The 25254-nt window shown below is 48.4% G+C and overlaps 8 protein-coding genes across 8 annotated transcripts; 6 read left to right on the top strand and 2 right to left on the bottom strand.

The window, feature by feature from the left end:
- Positions 1-203: 203 nt before the first annotated feature.
- On the top strand, positions 204-961 carry FSST1_003860 (DNA replication protein PSF1; the record flags this gene model as incomplete). The annotated part of the gene is made up of 3 exons (XM_083229978.1): positions 204-230; positions 292-812; positions 868-961. The coding sequence occupies 3 exons, from the start codon at positions 204-206 to the stop codon at positions 959-961; spliced, it is 642 nt and encodes a 213-aa protein (XP_083087290.1).
- Positions 962-2579: 1618 nt separating this feature from the next.
- Positions 2580-6030, top strand: FSST1_003859 (sulfate transporter family-domain-containing protein; the record flags this gene model as incomplete). Its single annotated transcript, XM_083229977.1, has 5 exons — positions 2580-2808; positions 2871-3548; positions 3596-3738; positions 3789-4335; positions 4382-6030. 5 exons carry the CDS (start codon positions 2580-2582, stop codon positions 6028-6030), a joined length of 3246 nt encoding a protein of 1081 aa, XP_083087289.1.
- A 420-nt stretch (positions 6031-6450) lies between these two features.
- Positions 6451-7545, top strand: FSST1_003858 (serine-threonine protein kinase 19-domain-containing protein; the record flags this gene model as incomplete). Its single annotated transcript, XM_083229976.1, has 1 exon — positions 6451-7545. The coding sequence occupies one exon, from the start codon at positions 6451-6453 to the stop codon at positions 7543-7545; it is 1095 nt and encodes a 364-aa protein (XP_083087288.1).
- A 4986-nt stretch (positions 7546-12531) lies between these two features.
- On the top strand, positions 12532-15457 carry FSST1_003857 (kinesin motor domain-containing protein; the record flags this gene model as incomplete). The annotated part of the gene is made up of 2 exons (XM_083229975.1): positions 12532-13285; positions 13335-15457. The coding sequence occupies 2 exons, from the start codon at positions 12532-12534 to the stop codon at positions 15455-15457; spliced, it is 2877 nt and encodes a 958-aa protein (XP_083087287.1).
- Positions 15458-18170: 2713 nt separating this feature from the next.
- On the top strand, positions 18171-20006 carry FSST1_003856 (uncharacterized protein; the record flags this gene model as incomplete). Its single annotated transcript, XM_083229974.1, has 1 exon — positions 18171-20006. The coding sequence occupies one exon, from the start codon at positions 18171-18173 to the stop codon at positions 20004-20006; it is 1836 nt and encodes a 611-aa protein (XP_083087286.1).
- A 773-nt stretch (positions 20007-20779) lies between these two features.
- FSST1_003855 (uncharacterized protein) lies at positions 20780-21817 on the top strand (the record flags this gene model as incomplete). The annotated part of the gene is made up of 2 exons (XM_083229973.1): positions 20780-21437; positions 21492-21817. 2 exons carry the CDS (start codon positions 20780-20782, stop codon positions 21815-21817), a joined length of 984 nt encoding a protein of 327 aa, XP_083087285.1.
- A 290-nt stretch (positions 21818-22107) lies between these two features.
- On the bottom strand, positions 22108-23538 carry FSST1_003854 (TAFII55 protein conserved region-domain-containing protein; the record flags this gene model as incomplete). The annotated part of the gene is made up of 1 exon (XM_083229972.1): positions 22108-23538. One exon carries the CDS (start codon positions 23536-23538, stop codon positions 22108-22110), a length of 1431 nt encoding a protein of 476 aa, XP_083087284.1.
- Positions 23539-24116: 578 nt separating this feature from the next.
- On the bottom strand, positions 24117-25058 carry FSST1_003853 (SRPBCC family protein; the record flags this gene model as incomplete). The annotated part of the gene is made up of 1 exon (XM_083229971.1): positions 24117-25058. One exon carries the CDS (start codon positions 25056-25058, stop codon positions 24117-24119), a length of 942 nt encoding a protein of 313 aa, XP_083087283.1.
- Positions 25059-25254: the final 196 nt, after the last annotated feature.

Below are 25254 nucleotides of genomic sequence, written 5' to 3'. Positions count from 1 at the left end.
CGGTCAAGTTCATCCTGGACAACGCGACACTATTTCATTTTTGATGCTACCGCCCAAGTGAAGATGTCATAGCCCGGAACGTAACTAGACCGCCACTCTCGGAATACCATAGAAACTTTGTGCCTTTTGGATCGATGACAGTCGGGATATGCAGATAAACAACACATATACTTGAGCGCACATATACTTGGGCCAGCTGCACCATGTACGGAGACTTGGGCAACAAGCTGGTATTCTTCCCTTTGCAGCGCACCGCACCGCACTCGAAGCCAGCTCTGACTTTGATAACAGGTCCAACATGCCAAACGAACGCAGAACTTGGCGCATCTACCCCCATACCAGACCGAGATCGTCCGCGCCGTCACACGCGAAGTGAGGGACCTCGACAAAGATGTGGGAGAACTTCTCGAGCCTTTCCAAGGTTCATTCGACCCCAGCGCCGACCAGGCAGTTGCATGTACGCTTCTCGTGAACCATCTATCTATGCGAAGGAACAAAAGGTGTTTACTTGCCTACCACCGAACACGGACAGACAAGCTAGAGGAGATGGTATGGAATGGGTCAGATGTGTTTGATTTGTCTGGCCAACAAGTACGAGATGTGGGTGCCTCTGGCACAGGGAGCAGCGGTGCGACGAGTAGCAGTCTGAGCCCGCAAGAGGAGGAGTACGTTCGACAGTATAGCGACCTCTTGGCCGCTTACAAAGGTCAATGGACGGATATCGATCTCACGGGTAGCCTGGAGCCGCCACGAGACCTGTTCATCGATGTACGAGTCATCAAGGACGCTGGAGAGATCCAAACAGAATACGGGTGAGTTACACGCAAGCGGATATTGAGTGTCGTGACAATTAGCTAACTGGTATAGGTCTATCACTCTGACCAAGAACAGCCAGTTTTACGTCCGCCAAGGAGATGTCGAAAGACTTATTGCACAAGGATATCTGCATAAGCTTGGTTGAGGGGTTTGGTAATTTGTTAGACCTGCCAGATGATTTGAATGATCATGACTTTTGTGTTGTTATACCCTGCTAGATAGCATTGATACGGTCACATGTAAAAGCTCTGCCATATGATTATGCAACTTTTATTCCACCTTGTTGTCATTATTTCGCAGATCTAGTTCCAATTCAACCTGCAAGCCAAGAGACAATTAGCTCTAAGGGATGAAGAAAACGACTCTGTGCCTTGAGGACAACATAGTTCAGTCATTTCATGCCATCTTCGACCCGCCCAGGCTATTTATTTTATGTACTCTAAGCTTAGTTTGTAAGTTTTCTGCCATCCTAGGTAAGTAGCCTCAAGCTTGTAACACCATTCTCCCTTCAAATGCAACCCTCACGAGGGGGGTGTTCCCCTCAGCGTCGTTGTAGTGGTGGTGGAACCAGTAAATTCATCAATTATCTCGATCAGAGTGTGGATATCATGAGGTGAAGCAGGCAATAATAAACAAATAGCGCCTTGAATTGAATAGAGTTCAGCCCCAAACCAAAAGGCAACATGTGAAATTATTAGTCTGAGTAGGTAAACTACAAAGGGATCCATGCTTAATACAGTCCAGACCTAGAGCTCAGTGACAGCGGAAATCTCAACGTCCCCGCATACATTCTCCATTTTTAGAGCACCTAGATAGGCGTAGATTTGCTCTACTGCAGATAAAGAGATGATCTTGACCGGACAAGAGTTACATAAAGCAATGAATCTTGATTTACCTAACGATTGGCGTCTTATCTCTTCCCTTGGTGCTCAACCACTATCAACCCCCTGCACTAACCCGCTCGGCCCGTCCGGCCAGACTCGGCGGCCGTTGCAACCAAGTTGGACATGTTTTTTGGTTGTGGCGGTTGTTAGTGGCTTCTCGGTCAGTCTTAGCGGGTCTTGTCGCCCAAAACATAGGTGAGAAGAAGAAGAAAAAGTGAGAGACAAGAAAAAATTATGCTGTAGCTGCAGCTGTAACTGCAGGCAATCCGGCGTTCATGCCGGTCTCGGCTCATAACAAGGATTATAAGATCATGAAAGGATTTACGATATTGAGTAGCATGATCTCTTTGACGATGTGTTTGTCGTGATAGCATAACCTAATGAATAGATTGAACAGGATAGACGTGAAGGTATCAAGATACAAAGACAAAAAGTGCAAAATTAGCTTCTGCGTATTCATGTTTCGTTGCCCGTTGACAACCTTACTAGACTGGACTGTGCTGAAGCTGGCAGGCTCCAGGTCGTTGTGGTTGCTGAGCCTAACTTTGATAGTGTTATGAGACGCCCCACCATGGTCGCTTTCACCACACCCCAGTCCTTGCTTGGGGTGAGTTGACTGCGTCGCAACAGTTGATTGACATTCGTCACTCCATTCCCCACGAATTCTTTGCCATCTTTCTCTAACGTGAGGACTTCACCTGGAATGTTTCTTGTCTCAGTTATTATTGTTTGAGTACCCTTCGTTCTTTGGACCCCGGAACAGCAACACAAATCTAAGTACACAAAGAGTATCACCAACCTTTTGCTCATGCGACACACCTAGAACGAGCTGCATCCTGCACTCAGAGGTGCCTTTGCGGCCGACTCAATTCCTATAACATGTCGTCGCCGCTTAGCTTTACTCCTTGGAGGAGGAGAGCTTTGAGTACCGCTTCGCAGCGGGACAATGAGCAGGCTCAATTGCCTCACGATGAACCCTCAACTTCTCCTCCGCAGCATGGTCACAGCCCTAACCTTCCAATTGCGAGGCCGTCCTCGACTAGCTCTGCTGCTGGTCACAGAGAACCTATTAGGTCTTTCATTCATGGTTCTATGCGAGATAGCCTAGGTATGTTACACTCGAATCTATCTTCACGGTCGTTTCCCGTCTTATTCTAATATCTTGTGTAGCGCCAATTGATAGTATTCAGAACGCTCGGTCCGTCCGCCAGGATACTGCTGAGCTTGCGACCTACTTGCTCTCCGATCCCAAAACACAACAGAACTCGTCCGTACTTCAGCGAGCAAGAGTCTCCTATCAAGAATCAATTGACTCCGAGGTTGTCGACGACTCGTCTATAGCTGAAAATGCCCGTTCCTCGAAAACAATCCTCGAACTTCCTGAGCCGCCATCGCCAGATGGAAACGAAGATGACCTTGATGCGGATGCAGGACCATCAGTACTGGCAAACCTTCTCAAGCGATCTCCTCCTCAATCAATTGCGCCAGATCACCCAAATGAACAACATGGATATGATCATGCTGCGGACAACCAAGCAGAGCAGGATCAATGCCGAACTAGCCACGCAGAAGATGCGACGGAGCAAACACCTCTGCTCGCACGCATGACTTCAGGCGGTCGTCGGTCTTATTCTGACCTCGAGGGACAAAAGGCTCAGTCAAAGCCCTCATGGTTTAGTGGCTTTGTGGAAGTTGGTCACAGAATGGAAGAGAGGATATCGGTTGCTGTTAATCCCAAGAAGTGGGATCGCCAGGCGCTCTGGAACAACGTCGTTCTTACACCGACTTCATGTCTTCCCGCTGTCTCTGTTGGTCTTCTACTCAATATTTTGGATGCTCTGTCATACGGTATGTTTCCCAAACTCATGGCTCTACAGAGTGACTGACAATTGCAGGAATGATTCTTTTCCCTCTTGGAAAGCCAATATTCTCCCACCTTGGATCTGCTGGGATTTCCGTCTTTTATGTTAGCACTATTGTTTCACAAATCACTTTCTCATCTGGCAGTATATTCAAGGGCGCTGTCGGTTCAGAACTGGTTAGTTGGCCCCTTTCGTGTTTAAACTGAAATCTTCTAACACACACCAGATCGAAGTCGTCCCCTTCTTTCATAATATGGCAAGCAAGATCACTGAAATTGTTGGGGAAGAAAACCCCGATGCTGTGATTGCCACTACTATTGTGTCATTCTCTGTTAGCGCCATGATGACAGGACTTGTCTTCTATCTCATGGGCCGATTCAAAGTTGGTTACATGGTAGGGTTCATTCCTAGACATATCTTAATTGGCTGCATTGGAGGTGTCGGCTGGTTCCTGATCGCTACTGGCTTTGAGGTTTCCGCTCGACTCGATGGCAGTCTTCAGTACAACCTCGACACTCTGAAGCAGCTTTCTGACCCAGCCACCGTGCCTCTATGGGTCGTCCCCTTGGTTCTCGCCATCATACTATTTTATGGCCAGTCCAAGATCACGTCCAAGTTCTTTCTTCCGTTATTCATCTTAGCGATCCCTTTGATTTTCTATTTCTTTGTACTTGCGTTGGATACACTGCATATCGATACATTGCGTGACCATGGCTGGATCTTCGAGGGTCCTCCCTCTGGAGAGCCATGGTGGTATTTCTACACCCTCTACAGTAAGTGCACACCTCCAAAGACCTCTCTCTACTGTACTAACTATAGACTTAGAGTTTCACCTTGTTCGCTGGGATGCAGTCATTGAATGTGTACCTGCCATGCTTGCTTTGACATTTTTCGGCATCCTACATGTCCCAATCAACGTCCCTGCATTAGCTCTCAACTGCGGCGAAGACCATGCTGACCTTGACAAGGAGTTGAGGCTTCACGGATACTCCAACTTCTTGTCAGGTTGTTTTGGCAGCATTCAGAACTACCTCGTATATGCAAACACAGTCTTCTTCATGCGATCTGGAGGCAACAGTCGTCTTGCGGGTTACATGTTAGCCGCGGCGACGTTCGGTGTCATGGTCATTGGTCCGTCTCTCATTGGGTATATCCCGGTCATGATGGTAGGCACTTTGATCTACGATCTTGGCTTCGAGTTACTGCTCGAAGCTCTGTGGCTTCCGCGCAAGAAGCTCAAGCTGGCTGAATACTTGACTGTCGTTGTGATTGTTCTTGTCATGGGCATTCATGACTTTGTCGTCGGTATTGGAGTTGGCATTCTGTTGGCTTTTGTATCATTGATCCTGCAGACCTCCCGTGTCTCCGCCATCCGTGGAAACTACTCTGGCGATATAGTTACGTCTACTGTAAGACGTAATCCTTCCCAGCAACGTTACCTACACGAAGTCGGCAGACAGATCTACATCGCCAAACTAACAGGCTACCTTTTCTTTGGTACCATTGTCAGCGTGGAAGAGAGAATTCGGGCACTTTTGGAGGACAGCGCATTTACTGCACAACCTATCAAGTTTCTCATTCTCGATATGTGGCATGTGACTGGGCTCGACTACTCTGCAGGCGAAGCTTTCAACACTATCAGTCGATTACTTGACAACAAGGATGTGGTTCTCGTTTTGAGTGGCGTTGACTCAGAGACCCAACTCGGCCGCAACCTGCGAGCCGTTGGACTCGGCAATGATGGCATTGAAGTCATGATGTTGCCGAATCTGAACTCTGCCCTTGAAAGCTGTGAGAATGAGTTGCTCAAGACTCTCTACGCTCGGCAGAAAGAGATCAATTCTTTGAGGCGTATATCGGCACAGTCAGCCCAGAACTTAGATGTTCCTTCTAACAAGTCGTCTGGTTTCTCATCATTTGATCCGCCTTTCAACTCACCACGTCGCAACCATCTCGCAGAGGCCGCTCGCGATACTTTGAGTAGCATCGATGTACAACGTCCGAAGAAGTGGCAGAGTTTCAAGGAACCCCTTCGCCTCATGCTTCAGGTTTTCCAGGGTCTGAGCGACAAAAACGAGGACTTTTGGTTCCCAGCAACCTCTTACTTCTCTCGACGTGAAATTCCAGCTGGGACTGTTCTTTTCCGACGTGGAGAACAAGCCAACGGATTCTACCTTGTTGAGCGTGGTATCGTGCGCGCAGAGTACGATCTCCCTCAAGGATGGCTGTGCGAAAGCATTGTCGCTGGAACGACCCTCGGTGAACTGCCCTTCTTTTCCGAAACTGATCGAACTGCGACAGCCGTTGTGGAAAGGGATTGTGTGGTCTGGTTAATGGACCGCGATCAGTGGGCAAGGATCCAGACGAAGGAGCCAGAGATTGGAAGAGAGCTGCTGAAGATATCGCTGAAGCTTACAAGCGAGAGAATGAGTGCCATCACTTCTTATATATTGACGACAGCCGGATAAATAGACATTGGATCACTCCTGCCATAATTAATATTTATTGGAAAATTATATATCTTTTTGGGTTTGACGATTGAATACTACAGAATGAAGATAGGCAGCATGGTTCGAATTGGAACATTTTAGTCAGCCTTCATGCAGCGTGCAGGGTAGTTTCTGTCCAAGATGCTGACAAGACCATCACCTTCATCTACACCTCGAAACTCTTCCAACGTTTCTCTCGTGATGTTTTTAATATATCCCAAATACTTGTATATTTTCCCCACTAAGCACATCGCCCTTGGACAAAAGTCTGACGGTAAACTGTGATTTCTCCACCATTTTGCCACCGACCGAACTGAAGGGCATACAACGACACATGACAATCAAAGCTTAACTAGTAATTGCAAACCTCAAACCGACATCACCTCAAAGTAATCCACCATGCCTCAAACAATAAGATCTATACTCGGCAAGTCTGGCCGAGTCACTAAGCCTTTTAAATCATCACCACCCTCTCGCAAATGTTCAAACACAACGCCACGAAGACCAGCACGCAAACCAAAAGATCAAGAAGCAGACCTCTTCCAAGATAAACTCGATGACATGGGCCTAGCAAAAGTACTGGAAGAAGATCTCACACTCAGGGATGTCGTTCAAGCAATGCGATACATCCGAGCGCGGATGTCTAGTCCCGTGCCGCCAACGGGTTTCAACTCAACCAGGACGACAGAAGCGCTCAACTATCGGGCCAGCACAGCGCCTCTTGTCACCGTAGGACATCTTAATGCGATACTGCAGTCTCCAGGAAAGGTGGAGCGAGAACTTGCAGAGCTGACGGCAAAGGGTGTAGTGCGAAGAGTGAGGGTTGAGAGGCGCGGAGGCGGAGGCGAAGCATTGATAGAGACATCCGACTACGAGGTTATGCTCAGTAAGGCATCATTGAGTGAGGACACAAGAAACTCATTCAAGATATTTTTGAAAGAGAACCCTACCACACAAGTATTGTACAAGGATACCTTGGAAGGCAGGCAAATTGATGAGCTCATCCGAATGGGCTTTCTGACAAGTTCTACGCCATCAACACCAGAAAGCACGCTTGATATCCGACCCGAAGATCGAACAACCCTGACATCGATTCATCACGTTTCACGATTTGCATCTGGCACAGTATCTGCTGTTGGAGGACGAAACGCAATTCACCTCGCTGGCGGCGGAGGCGGCGCCCCGACACTTACACGATCATGTTCTACGCCATCTGGACACCGTATCGCAGTGCCGGGTCACGGTCGACATCTCAAGCTAGCAACAGCCACTGTTAACTGGGTACGAGAGGCACTGCGGCGAACACGCTGGGGCGAAGGGCCAGAAAGTTGGCTGAAGGAGCGGTTCGAGGGCGGTGGTTTGTATGGGCCAAGGTGGAAAGAGTTCTGGGGAGTTGAATGGTCGTGGGTTCTGGGAGAGGCAGTTGGGCTGGGTGTCGTGGAAGTGTTTGAGACAGGAAGCGTAGGAAGAGGGGTGCGAGCATTGGGCGGTTGAGACAATGTGCATATATCGCATGGCATTAATGTCGTGATGTGGTTAGTAGGTTTAGTGCTGCCAAGTTAAGTCTTGTGTTTCGAACTTTCTATCGAATTTGACTAATGTTTGTCTTGAAAACCATATGTAACTTGGTATTGGCAGAGACATACTGCTTATCATCCACCCACTGCAAGTTTAGCAAGCAAAGTAAGATAACTGTTTCACCCAAATATCAAAATGCAATTCGAGTTGTGATAAATAACTACTAGTAATAATACATGAGTTTAATGTATGATGACTTGGAACGATAATTGACCTTTACGATGTTAGTACATACAACAGCACTGCGTATTGCTAACAAGTTTATATACAGATCGTTCGCACTAAGATATTCAGCTGAGGCGGAAGAGGCGAGCTGTGGGTGTGACACCTGTGATTACAGGTGATTGGAATGTCGAGCAGGCATGGAGGCTAATTGTGATACTGCCCACAGATAAGTGCAAGGATGAATGCTGGGTCAACAGTGGTAGCTTGCGTGTTTGCTCGTAAGTTTTGGTTGTTGGTAACGGATAATAAGCATATCTCCCCTGATCACTGAAGTGATGTGACCCTCCATCATTAAATGAAAATCTTTGTTAGATTTGTCGACTTGCCAAGTAAAATGAATGGGTGATAGTTGATGTTTGATATTTGATATACAGTACGTAGGTAGGTTGTAGGTTGTACCAACCACAACGTTTCTAGCTGGGTTGCCTGTCAACAAACATTTGATCCAAGCGAGGGTTTCGCCTAGAACAGCTTAGGCATGAAAGGCAAGGCATGCGGGATAGCATTAGACGAGACCAAGCTGGCCTCGAACCATAGATTGGTAAAAGATACCTAGCTGCATGCAACGCCGATCTGTAGGCATGGTCCTAGCGACTGTGATGCAGTCATCTTAGACTGGCATGTATCCGGGTGTAGAATGTGGTCCCAAGTCGCGTGCAGCCCTGCCTCGAACCAAGGCTTGTTGAATGTTTCCTTAACGCAATGCTATCAGTCGGCCTCCAACCATCCGAGCAGAAACTCATTATTCATATCTGACAAAGAGCTCTATTATCATTATCTTTGTGATCTTTGGGAAGCATATTGTGAATGAACCACTAAAAACCGACAAAATAGAATATACCTGGTTCAATACATCTCTTAAGTAATGACCCCACGCCCCATTGAGATTGATGATAGGCGGAGAGATCTTTATGGTGCCAGGAGCGAGATGAGTCCTGAATGAGCGATGCTTGGAAACGGCTCAATGCCCGTCGAAGAACCGTTCACAGTGCCACCCAAAAGCAAGCTAGCAAACAGGACTATCACATCAGACTAAATATGAAGCGATAAAACCCTTGCAATTGAGCATCGGATTATCCCACTCAATACAAGCTGAATGTCGACACCTTGTTCTGTTGATCAGTAAAGCCCTTCGTTTCACCACTAACATTACTGAAAGACAATGTTAATGTGATAACCACGTGCAGCCAGAAATTGCGTACTGCTACTATATTACAGAGCCCAAAATTTGGTGACCAACTGACCAACAAGACCACAGGACTGGGTTTATGGCCCATGCCAACCATGTGCTGTGGAGAGCTGGGGTCGTCTCAGCGAAAGGGGCACAAGCTAGGGTCACAAACGGGATTCTTCAAAGCCGCCGAAGGGCTGTGTTGGTCTGAGTATTGGCGACTTCGCCAGGGGGTTTATTAAAATTGCATCCATATATTCTCAAATACCAATAATATGCGAGTACATCGAAGTCATCGGCTTTCAACCGACTCGACAGAAGCTGAGAATCCTTAAACGGAATGCTCTGTGACAAAAAAGGCACAATCTCGACCAATGCTGACATGTTAACGAACCCGTCTCAATGGGAGTCAGTGTTGGTAACCACTATCTAGCCTAACATGTCGGACTTTGATGAACTGTTGGCTACCAGAAGACCAATACGCAGGAGATACTTTTCCGTCTCGACTTACATGGCGAGGGCCGAGGGACATGCAGGTACTTCATGAGGATCATTGGATCTTATGTGGATAGAGCTCCATTCTTGATGAGCAATAAGGGTCTGTAATTAGTCGATCCTCTAGAGAGATGAGAGGGATACTCGTTGTTGGTCTAGTGGGGACCTTGTTTGCCCCATCAGAAAGCCTTCCTATTATCGTGTATGATGATGGATCGAAGCCACAGGTTTTAGAACTCCTGCGACAAGGAGTAAAATCTGTTGTTACCTCGAAAGGGCGTCTTGGAGGCAAACAAATCTAGCCATATCAGGTACTGATCGATGGATGTCCTTGCCAGTCGACAGGGAGTAGGTTGGGTAAGAGACGTCGATCTCGAAAGGAAGTAAGAAACATTGTCTTAACAGAAAAGGACCACAAGAAGCTGGGCTTGGAATTCCGATCAAAGGGTTGTCCAATCTGGCGCAAGGGAATTCAAAAGCGATAAAGTATTGGCCATATTTATAAAGCGACAAGACAATGATGGAGTTTGTAGCGCGGAGTCTTGCTCGGACTCATATTTTGAAATGCGATGATGATGTTCGAAACAAATCTTTCTTGGACTGGTGTTGGATAAACTTTACTTCCCCCAATAAGTCTAACCAGGTACGACGAGCCGTACCTGCCTTAGCTGTTTGAGGTTGCTCGGCATCGGGAACTAAGGCAACTTTCAGGTACCGTACCGTAGTGCACCTTCCTTCAATAGTACAACCAAACCAATTGACGGTGCTTTACGGATACAATACGGTGCATTACGGAAGGGGCGATCGACATGTAGGTACCCGACGAACCTGTGGAGGGCTTTTAATCCACAGCAGTTCAGCTTTGTAGGTACCAAGTCTTTACAACGGATACTTGAAGCTGTAGTATTGCAGTACTAGTTGGGCGCTGAAGGCACAAAATTCCAGTCCATGTACAGCAATTGGATGGTTTACTTTTCTGACGCCGGGATGACTGAAATGATCTTGAACCGTGATCCCTGATACATATTACTTCTTTATTATTCAACGGCTGGTTGGGTATTGATTAAATATTTTCTTTTTCGTACTCTGGTCTTACTAACCTAAACAGTCAAGATGGGTGGATGGCTAGCCGGGGAAGATATCCCCAAGCGTCCTTGAATCGATAAGAAAAAGTAAAGTTAGCTAACTTAAGAGACTGGGGTTATTTTAGGTGACCGTGCGTACCGGTCAAGTACTCTTGCAGCACTCAATGCTACTCGAAGACGTGACCTAGACTTGCATATCGTAATTACAATCCTCGCTACTGCGGCGCTCAGGTCTGTATTCTCCGGGATGCCCTGTCATCCAATCTAGATGCATGAAGAGACATGGGAAGAAACCAGATGATTTTGATCTTGGCCAGCCAGCTTTTATGTATGTACTCTCTGCGACTTGTGTTCCTCTACGCTAGTGCTGTACGTACTCTAACTGGAACGTATTGGTCCCCAGCTTTCTGAAATCTCCAGCGCCTCATCTGCTAAGCGGACCGTTTTCAGGCTTTTGGGAACTAATGTCCGCGTCTTCAACCGTGTTCGTCATTTCTGGATCCATCTTTTGCTCTTTTCATTTTGATTTCTTATTTGGATTTGAACTATACCCACGTGCAGTTTCCTGGAGTAGAAGGTCGTTCTGTATATGGAAATGCATTGTGCTCGCCCCATGGCCTTTTTCATTTTTAGAAGGCCGGTCCCTGATTTTCTTACCACGTCACGCCACTCCTGCGTGTCGCTCACTCACTCATTCTGTTCGGGTGCTTGTACCTGTGCTTGTGGTGGGACCCGAATGCATTAGAATCTGCATCCCGGCCAGTTGTCCAGCCATTCGTTCCCCTCCACTCCAACTTGGGCTTGACTCGACTCGACTCGACTCGAACTCGACTCGAACTCGACTCGCCAGGTTCCCTCAATCCTTTTTCTCCCCACATCAACACCAGACTACACAAAGCAAAGACGATACAGTCTGCGCGGTACTTTGCGCGGTAGTCTCAGTTTGGAAGTGTTGTCTGTGTTATACATACCATTGCCGAAACCGATCAGCCATCCATTCGCCCTTGTTCTCTTCTAAGCTGCGAGCATCTACAAACACCAGCACTTGTACTTCGCTGGCTTCAGCACCGACATTGTTTCGCTGTTGTGCTAACGCTCGGCTTTTGATCTTCAATTCACAACCAGACCGTTTGCAAAGCCTCTTTTGGATCTGTCTATTCGAATCCTGGACAACCAAGGCCGACATCGTCACCGTGCTCGACCAAGGCTATCCATCTGTCGCGCTAGTCGAGGTACGCTAACATTAGCCTTGTTGAGACCTTGCTCGCTGCGGTTTGCTTTTCTCCAAGGGTAAGGGTTCACTTTCTCATCTCCTGTCCTGCTCCGTTACCACAGTACTTCGAGCGAGAGGTCATTTGTAACGTTCCCAACTGCCGCCCCCCTTTCAACTACAATCCTTTCCCTTCAAACAATTCGACGGCTGAGTACGTTGCTGGCAGCCGTTCTTTTCTTTGGATTTGCTTTTGTTCGACATCGATACTCTTCCCTTGTGGTGCTAGCTAGAGCTAGAATCTTTACACTATTACCCACTGTTGCAGTTGCCCTGCCGCACGTCACTGACCATCCACAGCCAAGTCGATAGCACTTTGGAGAGAGACATACATACATCCGAGCCCGCGCAGCCTCCCGCGTTCCACCGATTTATCCCTCCCTTGATCGGTCAAACTGGGCCACCCTTACAAAGGACTAGAACCCATATGATATAAGATTTCTTTTTATTGCTATAATCGACCGTCGTCCGACTAGAGTGACGTTAAACCGAACAAGCCCATCAAAAAGCTGTTGATTTAGCGGTGGACGTAGTTGATGGACCGACCAACCTTTCGGGACGTTTAACAAGACTTTGCACCAGGCTACCGACCTCGAGCCTGCGAGCACCTGCAGCTTCTTACTCTTTCTTTTTCCAGACTACCCACCAGATCCACGATGACGACGACGTTACCGCGCCCATCCCGGCCCTCGGTCGGACCACCCAACATGGCCCTGCCAGCTCTGCCAGTAAACAAGACGCGCAAAAGCAAAGGGAATTTGGCCACGCATACATCATCTACAAAATCAGTGCCCGGAACCCCCAGATCTGGCCTTCGAGCACCATCATCCACGACGAATTTGGCCCCTTCTGGTCCAGCACCCACGGCTGCGCTTCCACAACCCAAGGCACTCCGCAAAAGTGTTAGCATCAACTCTTTCCCACAACCACCAAGGGGCGATACACGTACAAGTAGCGGCGTACCGCCTAGCCCAAGAACATCCGATAGACCCCGACCTTCAAGGAAATCGTCTAAACCAACAAAAGAATCAATGTACAGCACGTTTAGTTCCAGCACACCGAGCTTTCTCAATGGTAGCGGCGATGGAAAGTCTATCAACAACGTACGCATGTCGGATGGTTTGATTAGTGTGGCATCACCCCCTCAAAGTCGTAGTTCCTCGGCGCAGGACTCTTATTCAACCTCGGCCACAACGTATGATGATCCGGCGGACGGGCCAGGCCAAAAATCAGATGTTGCTACCGATAAGCGAGCGTCAAAACATGATGGCAAGGGAAACGTCGTTGTGAGCGTACGCGTTCGACCAGACGCTAATGGAAATAACGGAAGCCCTGATGGAGAATGGATGGTTGACGGGCGCAAGTCGCTCATCTCATTCAGAGGGAAGGATGGTGGAGATCATTATTATGGTATGCGATCTCAAATTACCAGAGATTTAGCAAAACTAACAGTTCTTAGACAACGTTTTTACGACACATGACCACAACTCTAGAGTATATGACCACATTGCGAAACGGCTTGTCCGACGAGTTATGGAGGGCTACCATGGTACTGTCTTTGCGTACGGTATGACCGGTACTGGAAAGACGTTTTCCATGCAGGGAACAGCTTCGTCGCCGGGTGTAATTCCACTTGCCATTACCGACATCTTTTCATATATTCGAGAAACGCCGTCCCGAGAGTTCCTGCTGCGAGTCAGCTATTTGGAAATTTACAACGAAAAAATCCATGACTTATTGAGTATGTCAACATCCGGCGGGGCCCCGCAACAGGAAGAGATCAAGCTTCGAGAGGATAGCAAGCGAGGCGTTTATGCTACACCGTTGAAGGAGGAGATCGTACAGAGCCCTACACAGTTACTCCGTGTTATTGCGCGTGGCGACCAGGCTCGAAGAACCGCTAGTACCCAGTTCAACGCTCGCAGTTCTCGAAGTCATGCTGTGGTTCAAATCGTAGTGGAATCTCGGGAAAGAATGCCGGGCGGTGCGGCTGCGGCCGAGGGTAAGCGATCTGGTCTTTTGCCTGGTGGTGTCCGGGTATCAACCTTGAGCTTGATCGATCTCGCTGGTTCTGAAAAGGCAGCCGAGTCGAAAGAGCGCAGACAAGAGGGAGCACACATCAACAAGAGCTTGCTCACTCTCGGAACCGTCATCTCAAAACTTTCAGAGTGGAAAGAAAAGGAAGCTAAGGGCGGAGACAAAGAAGGAAAGCATCTTCCTTACCGTGATAGCAAACTTACCCGATTGTTGCAGGGCGCATTGTCCGGGAATTCTCTAGTCAGTATTCTTTGCACGATTCAGATTGGTGCTGGAAACAGCGCGGTTCTGGCCAACAACCATACCTTGGAAACGATCAACACGCTCAAGTTCGCTTCGCGGGCCAAGAACAGCATCGTCAGCCATGCAAAGAAGGCTGAGGAGGCCCTTGGCGCTGGTGGTGAAGGCGGAGCCAGAGTGTTGCTTGAACGTTATCGTATGGAAATCACAGAATTACGCCAGCAGTTAGAAACTCAGGCAAAGAAGAAAAAGGGCGACGGGGACGACGAGCCGGTTCTCGATGAGGAGGAAGAGAAGGCCAGGGAGGCACAGGCGGCAGAGCGACATGAGGAGCAAATCCTTGAAATGCAACTCGCTCGAACGGCGCTCAAGGAACGAATCGATCACCTGAATCGTCTAATTCTTAGCTCCAAGTCGATTGGCGTCAACACGAACGGAACGATGAGCGCACTCGGCCAATATTCACGATTCTCCCAGTTCTCCCAGTTCTCCCAAATTTCGTTGCCTGCGTCAATCCGCTCATCGGTCGCTACATCTTCGGGCGGCAGAGCACTCGTCGAGCGTACATCGTCAATGACGTCGGCATCGTCGACAATCGGCCGACGCTCCAGTGGCGGTCAGAAGAACTCTGGAGACAACACGCCGGTTGAGGCCGAGGATGACAGCGCAGGAGAATTTGGCGATGGCACCGCATCTTTGACAGCACAGAACCGTGCTCTACAAGCTGATCTCGCAGACAAGAACCGTTATATTGCGACATTAGAGAAGCGTCTTCTCCAAGCACGTCGTGCCAGCTCTAGCCGGGCCTCAGTAGGCTTCGCCGCCCCGAACAAAGCTATTATGGTCGGAGAGGACCACAGCGTATCTGCTGCACTCAAGGAGAAAGATACCGAGATTGCGGACCTTCGAGCAAGACTAGATGACAAGGACAGGATGCTGGCAGCTCTAAGAAGCGCCGCGCGATCACGAGATACGGCTGAAGCAACTGTTGAACCTCGTTCTCCCTTATCACCGCTACCAAAGCCAGCTGCGCAGGAATCATGTACCGAAAAGCCCGGCAGCGTCAAAGCAGTGGGGACCGAGAAGAAGCGAACACGGGGTGTCGATGAAATGAATAATCTTCTGGACGAGATGCTGCAGGATCGAGTCGAGAAAGGACAAGTTGTCAGGGGTAAGCGAGGAAGTGTACGGTTGGCAGTAGGACAAAATATGGACTCATTAGCAGAGCCGAACCTCGAGCCATTACGTCGAACTCCTACACCAAACCCACCCGAGGATCGCAACGACGTGCTAGTAGAGGCATAGGTTAAGAGATGTGTGTTGAGTTTACAGGCGTTTAAGGAAATGGGAACGGATCTGCGGGAAAAGGGTTTTGATTGCGTTATACCCGATTTTACTTTCGTATGTTAGTGAAGGAGAGATGGCGGAGGGGAGGGTTGAGTTTTGGTTTGCTTGTTCTTTTTGGTAATGCGGCTACCCGCATACATTTTGCTCATTCCCGGGCTTTGGCGAGGAACAGCGAACCGCAGCGACGATGTTATTTCGATCTTTCTTACCCCTTGGAACAAGGGAGCGGGAGGTAGGATTGCTCTCAAAGAGACCCAATTCCCTCCATCGCACTACTTTTTATTTTTTTCAGTTATGTATTATATATCATGACGAGTCCAAGGCGGAAACATTCAGCGGCAGCTGCGACACTTGGCTGCTGCACCCAGTTAATCATGGAGAACCAGGAAGAAATAGAAGAAGACCAGGAATGAAAGAATGAGAGACAGTTGAAGCATAAATCCTTATCCCATATTAATCGATTGTGATGTATCGCAGACCCTCAGAGAGACTTGTCGTCTCGTCTGTCCTTTGGCCATGGCCTATTGGTCAAATAACTAGATTGTCTGTGGCAGTTGAGCTCTGCCATTATCCGAAATAGCGATCAACCCGTACCAGCTAGGCCTTGAAGTTCCTTAACCCACCACTCATTCTTGTTTCTATTGGCAGTTCACGATCACTTCATTACTGCTGGGGCCATTGGAACGCGAATAAGACCAAAGCAGGGTGGGAAGGCTTTGCATGAAATCTTATATTGCCCAACGCTCAGCAGTGGTGTAATGATCGAATCAGACTGCAGTTCACAGGGCTCATGCTCGGATCCGAGGACGGATGTTTCGTCAATCAAACATCAAACGAGCGGGGGAAGAAGCATCCGCTGTAGATTAACCAGAGCGATTTGTTTCTCTGCTAGCTTCCGTCCTGAATTTGTTATGATCTGTTTGCTCAGGGATCCCTTCTCCTAGCCCCATGATGAATGCCTGTACTTTCCGAAACGATGGCGAGCATTTGTTTCTTTTTTGACTTGGTGGTAGAAACGTTCAAGCTCGAGAAGTCTGATGGTATTGGTTTTCTGAATGCGATCCCTGATATTCCCAACAGGACCGTGTTTGGAGAGGCTAGAGCAGTAAACGTCTTTGATTGGCTGTGGTTATCAAAGAGTTGCTAAAATCTGAAACAGGGCTGGAACTTGTGAGAAGCAAGAAGCCCGGCCTTTCTTTGCTTTTTCCAGACATCCTTGTCGAGATTAGCAAGGAGTCCGTACCTTGCAGAAGCGCGAACTAGGGTGAGGTTCTCGTACTCGACTGAAGAGAGTAGGAGATGTTTAACGAGTCACAGTATGTAACTCAAAGAGATAACATAGATGGACTAGAGTAGCGAAGTTCGGCTTCCGTGTTTTATGCCACATCCCGACGACTTTTAACTGGTGGTATGTGACGACATGGAAGATCATCACCATCTCGCCTATCCATGACATGAGAGAAGTATGAGCATGTAATAGGTCAGCCGTTGAACTTCTGTAACAGCTCTCAACTTTAATTGTAGATGATCTGGTGACATTCGTGGGATGATCGTCAGTAACCGGAACACGATATGTTTCCTGTTGACGTTATGCGTGGCGCAGACGCAGGGCATTTGTGCTTCTTGTATGTACCCCTTGCACAATTATTCTGAAGCAGAGCTTACGAATAGACAAATCATGGTCAACCTCCCCTGGCGCTTATCTGTTTGATGTTCCTCTAGAGTAGAATAGAGTCCCCCGCAACGTGATGTGGCATCTATGTTGGCTAAGTTGTTAGGTTAGTAGCTTGGGTCTAGGAAAGGTTTGTTGTATAATGTCAAGTGAAATTGATAGGATTGGAAGGAGCATTGATGGTAGCCTTAGCTTCGTCTGGCAGGCGCAAATAAGCGACCAAAGGCCACTAATTGGTCACATTAGAATTTCATCCAGTGCCATCACGCTGTAGGTCGTGCCTCCCTCATACGAAATTTCATCCGTGCTTGAGTATCCCGAAGCAAGTGTTGCTTCGGACTTCCTTCCCATCCAGGGTGTACCCTGTCATGGGTCTGGGCCCATTGAACAACGGACGTCTTTAGATATTCCAGGCCAAGATCCGGAGAAATTTAACATACTGACTCCTTCTGGTCCTAGAACCTTTTGTTTCTTCTTCTTTTGTTTATGTCCTGTGGACTTTTTGGTTACCATTCATCTTCTCTTCTTTTCTTATTCTCTATAGTGCAGGACGCACAGGCTTGATGCCTTTACTTTCAACTTGAACTACTAACCATTCGATTCTTTACACACATTCATTCATTTCGGCCATTTTTCTACCGTTGGAATCTCTAGAGACAAATTGTGACGAAAATCACATTCGTATTTACAATTAGAACGTTTGCCTGACCATCGGGAAGAGAACCCGTTCCGGTCCAGAGGTTCCTGTACACTGCTCAAAGAAACACCACATTGCTGCTTGTGTTACACCATCGGGTCAAAGTCAACACATTCTATTCTTGACATTCCTTATAACCAAATCGTTTATCGAGCAGGACCGTTTTTACCTTCTGTTGGACTTCTTCTTACCATTGCATAACTAGCCGATCGAAAGAACTCTTCGATTGCTGGTTCTGGTTCATTACACCTTTTTGACTTGACTGCTTCATTTACATCACAATCGTTACCCAAGATCTCACAATGTCGGGCCATACTCAAACCAAGATGCTGGTGGTGCCACCTGCACTCAACCTGCGTCGAGCCAGCTCTTATAACGCCCAGGATCGAGGCCCAATCTCCTCAACCTCATCACGGTTCAACTTCAATCACCTCTTCTTCTCACCACCTGCCTCGCCAGCTCTCCCAGCGCTTATACCTCGACCTCCGAAAAGAAGATCGAGTCAGATCTTGGTCACTCGACCAAGTCGAGTCTTCCGACGCCTTTTTCTCCTCGGCATCCTATTATCGATCTCCTATCTCGCGGCCATGGCTTTTCAGAACCCAAATGTGATCCCAGCAGCTGTGTGGCCTTACTTTGAACAAGAGGAATTTGAGATGGTTGGCCAAGATGCCTTCCCAGACTTCCCCACGCCAATCATTGTCAATGACAACAAGGGCCGCTCGAAGTGGACTGTCTTCATCCCACCGAACGGAGATTTCCCCTTGACAATGGAACAGTATGCTGAAATGGGAAGTCAGTGTCGAGAGGTGTCATCGCGAGCAAGGGATGTCCACAACAAGGGTCCCATCACCGAAACAGCCATCATCAACTACGACGCTCAAGACGAATACTATGTCGACGTCTACGAAGCCGAAAGATCGGGCCTTCTTACTCCTACAAAGGGGCTTCGTGCCAAAAACAAGGGCAAGTTTGTTAGAGTGGATAAGAAACACTTGAAGCATAAGCCTGTCTGCGAAAGCACCATGACGTTTGTGTTGGAATCCACGGATGCCGGCCTTGGCAACACTCTCATGATGCTGTGGACCTTTTACGGACTTTCTAAGCAGCTTGGTCGCGACTTCTTCATCGTAGACAAGCGATGGGCTTACGGTGCTTGGGATCAGATATTCGATATTCCCCCTGTACCAGAATGCCGCCCGCCCCCAAGGCACCATATGGTTCCTTGCCCCTTCCAAGCTCGCCATTTAGTCGTCTCTGCTGCAACGGCAAAGGAAGTGTTCCCAGCCCTACTGGCTCAGAACCATCGCGTTGCTGGAACGGATAATGGCTTGCGAGATCTCTTTGAGCTGGCTCGCATAGGGTTTGAAGACCTTTTCTTCCTGAACGAGGAGGATCAAACCTACGTCGACAACCGCATCACTGGTCTTCAAGCAAAGGCAAAGGCTGAGGACAGTCTCACGGCACATGCGCCTATTGTCGGACTCCATGTTCGCCATGGTGACCAGCACCCACTCGAGTTGCAGTACAGCGAGACTTATATCCCAGCCGATGTCTATCTCAAGCAGGCTAGCCATTACGTCGAAGAATACTACAACGCAACTGGGGTCGAGGGTCCCATTAAACGTCACTCCCTCACTCTTCTGGCTTCGGACGATCCCACAGTTCATGAAGAACCTGAGTTTGCTCACACGATTCTTTCTCAAGACCGAATCCGTCTCGCCTCCAAGGGCGCCATTGCTAGAGCTGGTGGTAATCAGCACCAGGCCAACAACTTCGTCGAGAACACATTTGGCTGGGAGGGTGGCTTCTTTGCTCCCCTCTTTTGGAACCTTGGCGTCAACAGCCAGAACAATGGCGCCGAAGCGCCTGCGGGGGTGCACGTTAAAGATGTTAACGAGGAAGCCAGGCACATGGCACCGCCGTCACAAGAAACGCTGAGGCTTCGTGGCCTTGTTGGCCGAGCTTATATGATGGATCTTGCTGTGCTCGCCGAGTCAAGTGACAAAATAGTATGCACTGTAAGCTCAATGGGCTGCCGGTTGCTGGCTGTGATGATGGGCTGGGAGGATAGTATGGAAAATGGTGGCTGGCACAACGTGGACGGCACTTATGGGTGGACAGGGATCGACTGGTAAATAGCCAAGCGAATTATCTACCAACTGCATCTTCTCTATCTTCATGGATTATCATAGTCCGTAACGTTATGGCAAAATATCCGATAAGGCGCCAGTGATGTTGGGCGGCGTTGTTTCTAAATAACATACAAGATACCAATCTTTCTTTTCTCCAGTTCCAACCATGACACTTGATGCAGACTAGGCGAACATCTAACACACTATGAATTCAAGGGCACACATTACGGTCCTAACTTTGAGACACAAAGAAATCATCGTAAAGACCGTCTTTATGGTAGCATTTAAACATAGCTTCTTCGGGTACACACAACACCCCTTTATTTGTCTTTACACATCTTCACCTTATCATACCTAAATTAGGTAGGTACAGGTAAGATGATTTACCTAAATAATAGCAGGTAATAGCGTTTTTGTCATACATCTCCTAAACTCGGTAGGTGTGGGTAGGTAAACAGGTAGGCAAGATAGCTCCTGCCTCTTGCTCACATGCCTCTCTCCTGCCTCAACTGGTTCATCCACTACTCATTTACTTTGAACTCACGCAACGGATCTCTAGTTTTATTTTTGCTATTTCGCCTCTTCTTTTTTTTACTACTCGCACTTCTGCCTACATCATATTCACGCAATCCAAGGAGATCATGATTGTGCTGCAACTATTGACGTATCTTTTTGTTCCCTTCTGAAGAAACAACGACACTGTTTTCCAACATACGCTCCTATTTCAACGAAGGGAACAAATACTAAGCTTCAGTAGGAGCTTCTTCTGCTCCGACATGCCCAAGACAACCAATATTCGCCGTCAACCTCGCCGAGGTCCAATCCGGGCTGCGCCTCCCCTCTCACCACCAGCAAGTCAGAATATAAGCAACACGGTCCCAAGTACAGCTACTACCACTGCTGGTTCTCGGCTAGGCACATCCACGACGAGAAATATAGACCATGGGGACAGTGAAGGTGCAAAACTCCTCAAGCAAGCAGAGGCACTTGCAAACATGAGTGTTGAAGTGAATCTCCGCGCTCTCTCGACGCTTGCGTACAAACTCCAAGATGACGTCAAGAAACTTGTGCTCCGAACTTCTGAAGATCAAGACTTCAGACGTAAGAACGAAGAAAGATTGACTAGAATAATGTACGAAATTCAGACGGTCAAGTCGTTTATGGCTCCTCTGCAAGGCCAGCCGCCAGCTACCCGAGCCGATATCGACAGGTTACAGCAAGAGATGAGGGAAACCTCAAGCAAGTGGCACAATCAAGTCGAAGATATAGAGGTCAAAATGGATGCCTTCTCGAAGGGGACAAGACAGCCGCCAAGACCAGTTGTCACAAAGACGGCCAACCCAGATCCGATTACACCTGATACTACGGGTAGAGAGACACGTGCGATGAAGAAAGCAAAGGCAGAGGCCCAACCAAGCATTCCAAAACAACAAAGTGAGTGATCTCCAAGTTGATATGTTTACTTCAACAAGCGCTGACCTTACAAAGCTTCCTCCCGTTTGTCAACTCCCGAGTCACGCATTCAAGAAGCTATTGAATCCACAAAACGATGGAATCGCGAGCATAAGACCACGGAGGTGAGAGACAGTCGTTTCATCGTTTCCTATTTTAGGAAGCAGACACAACGAGATCCCGAGCTAGGTGGAATACTCCAACGAACACTTCAGAGACGTGTGGCGCACAGGGTCAAGGTTAGATTTGATTCTCAAAGCCTGGAAGAGCTCAACCGTCATGCCATATGGTCAGATGTTATCAATACGGCAACAGAAGTTCTAGTTGTCAACACAAAAAAGACTGCGCAGTTATTGAGTTGATTATGAACCGAATGTACAGAGTTTTAGAGGCTTTGATAGAAGTTTGACTTTGGCAGATTTCGTGGAGGAATGACACCTTAGGGAGGGACATATGAAGCATGTCTTTAAGTGTCACTGGCAGATTGTTTGTAATAATTCAATGGGGTATTTAGTCTGATTTCATATCTAAGTCATGCCTCCCTGAGTCCTAGGCTACACCTTAACGCCGTTCCCTTGCTATGATATGAGCATTTTCTTCCGTATTATGTGTAATCTGCAACCATTGCGATTTTCACCCCATCGCATGGCGTTTAATCATCTGTCTCGATACCAATAGACGAGTTCTTGAGCTCGATTTCTGCCTTGAGTTGTTTGATAGTTTGCTCAATGCGAGTTCGCAGGATCTTGTTCGTAGTGCGTGCCAGCTCAGCTTGCTTGTTACCCAGCTGTTTCTTGAGGTCATTGATAATATCCTTGACACCCTGTTCCTCGTCACGCTGGGCACGAGCATCGTCGTCCAAATCTTCGTCGTCATCATCATCGTCGTCCGAAACTTCTTCTGATTCGTCCGACTCGATACTGTCTTGTAGGGGCGCAGGTGTGTTCACTTGGGTGGTGGTCATAGGTGTAGGCGCATCCGGACCTGTGGCAGGAGTCTCGGCGCTGACTTCTCCAGCGAAAGCGGCCTCCAGGTCGGCTTCGAGGTCATCGTCTCCTTCACCTTCGCCGCCGAACAACCCATCCTGGCTTTGGAAGTAGTCCATAGTGTCGTCAATCTCACCGTCTGCATCCTCGTCGGCGCCGTCGTCGTCATCGTCTTTGGTCTCGTCGACCCATTCCCAGCGCGTCGAGCCAGCCTTAGCGTCCTCGGCAAGCAGGCGTTCGACTTCCGCTTCCTTGTCCTCAATCTCCTTACGACTGATAGTCTTTGCGAATCGTCGGTTTGCACAATCGTGCATGGGTGGCGTCAGGCCGTGTGGCCATCTGAAATGTTGGTCGATCATACTCGGCAGAGTCGCTTCCCTGGCCTCGGCTTCGCTGGAAATCTTGGCGTAGACCAGAAGCATTTGGCAAATGTCAGCAGATTTGAGGAACGACTTTCGGTCCCAGGTCTTCATCGCCTCAGTAATCGTGGGCAAGTCTACCATGACGGCAGCAAAGGGTTGGCCCTTTACCGTCACGACCGCTCGTCGACTGTCCTCTTCGAAGAACCTGAGTTGGATGTCTGCTCCTCCTGAGCTTCGGGGAATGCCCATCTTTCCATTCTCCATGCACCATCGGACATAATCGCAGTGCTCTCCTGGCATCATCCTCAGTACGAATTGTTCCTCGATCGATGGGTCCTTTTCTCTGTCGCTCGCCTCTGAGTCGTAGCCATCTCCAGGCGGGTGAACTGGTGCGCGCCCCTTGGGTTTCACCACTACGGTTGGTGTGAGGCCTGACTTGGTCGCCTTCAGTTTTATTTTCGTGGTAGGATGCGCCGACCCCAACTCCTCGTCGAGGTCATCGTTTGCGCGCTTCTTACTCTCGACGAGCTTCTGAGTAGGCTTCGGTTGCCGTCCAGCTTTGGTCTTCGTGGGAGGTTGTTCAATAGGCGTTGAGGGTTTGCCTATCTTCAGTTTCACTTTCCGTCCTCCTTCGGTCGCTGATGGTGTCGCACTTGTGTTCACATCAGCGACGAAGGAGGAGGATCGACTCACGTTGATCTTGAGGCGAGGTTTCGCAGGCTCAGGCGCCGACATGTTTGCGATGGAGAGGTTGAAGGGTGAGGAATCAAGCGCGATGTTGAAGGGCATTATATAAGATAGAGTGGGTCCACTTTTACCCGCCTGGCAGCTTGTCCCAATAAATCACTGTTGTAAGTGTATTGACATTTCTAGATCCTTCAAAAACCAAAGATCCTTGACTTCGTAGCTCAGGGTGAATACCGCCAGTTCGTCAACTACTGAGCACTGAACAGCATCACTGTTAAAGACCGCTGCTCGCTACCCCTGATCAACCTATCCGGCATGAAATATTTTTCCCGCATAAACATTGCATTAACTTTCAATAAACTCCATAATGAGAAAGGCTAAGAATTGTATGTTTTCTGTACTCTAAGCTGTACGCACAGTAGCTGTTTCTTCCTCATGCAACCGTCAGTCCGTAGATGAAGTATATCAGAGACATGGATCGACAAGTTTTAAATAGACTACGTACCCAGAGAAATTTGAATAATACAGTAATTAGCTATTCTTTGTATTCAGAGATACTTTCATTCACTCAATTAGAATCTCCACAAGAACTTGGGCAGGCACATAAAACACTACAATTCATACTTCTATTCCAGATCTCCAATGACCTGGGCATCTTTTCCCTTTAGTCTCTCCTCTCCGATCCATCTCATAAACATACCCACGTCCTTGGCGATCGCTGCGGACAAGCCCAACTTCTGCGCCCACATAGGCACCAACCCCTTCGCATCGGACACCGTCCCCATCACCCACTCCAAGTTGCCATCCTCCAACTCCCGCAGCCTCTCAATGCTAGAAAAGGCCGCTCGAACAGGGCCATCGTGCACAGCCACGTCTGTAGCTTCGTCACTGGCCTGAATAGCGATCTGGATAACCATGAACTCCTTACGGCCACGCACAGCAGCCGTGGCTTGAAGAACTGGAAACACGCGCTTGGAAAGCGGGCCAGGGAGGTTATGGACAGACTCTTCGCGATGAAGTGTCCAGTCAACCCACGTCTCGCCTTCGAGCTGGGCCTCGATACCCGAGCAATCCCACTCTTGCAGCCTCTTAGAGCTCGTGACACTTGGAGTAAAGAGCTTTTCTGCTTCAGCATGCTTCTCCTTGAAACATCTTACAAACTCATCCCAGTCTGCCGTTCCTTTTTCCTTCTTTGGTTCATGAGTACTTCGTCGTAGTGCCCAGAGCTCCGACTGGGCTTTGCTGGGAGAAACACCGAGGCCAGGGTTCTTTTGGGCGACGATACCCAGCGTCTCGGCGTCTACTGTACGCTCAAACACATGAACGGGGGCTGTAGAACCGTCATATGTCTTGACTGCTTTGTGCTTCCATAGATCGCCTGTGGAGCGGAGCTCTGTGGCAGGCTCCACAGAGGGGATCTCTGAGGGGACGGTTTGTATAAAAGGCACGGCCTCGAGAAGGATTGAAGCGAGGAGTACTTTAAGCTCTTCAGACTGTGATCCTGCAGCCGGAAGCTTGGAAGGATGAATGCCCCAAAGACGGACAATAGGACCGTATGACTCGCTCATGATGTCTTGATGAGGTGCTCCGATATAGCACTGACTGGGTCTGGTCCCTGACTTGGTCAAGGATACTGTTCCAGATAGGTATTGATGGACGGTCCTTGGGCTAAATCAGCAATTTGACGGATACTGCTTGCAGTTGTATGAAAAGTAGATAGCAATTAACAAAATGGATTTATAAAAATTATACGCTTCAATTCAA

Source organism: Fusarium sambucinum, chromosome I, assembly GCF_050947815.1.
Source record: "Fusarium sambucinum isolate potato_lamoka chromosome I, whole genome shotgun sequence".
Classification (NCBI taxonomy): domain Eukaryota; kingdom Fungi; phylum Ascomycota; class Sordariomycetes; order Hypocreales; family Nectriaceae; genus Fusarium; species Fusarium sambucinum.
This window is presented reverse-complemented; position numbering and strand designations above follow the sequence as displayed.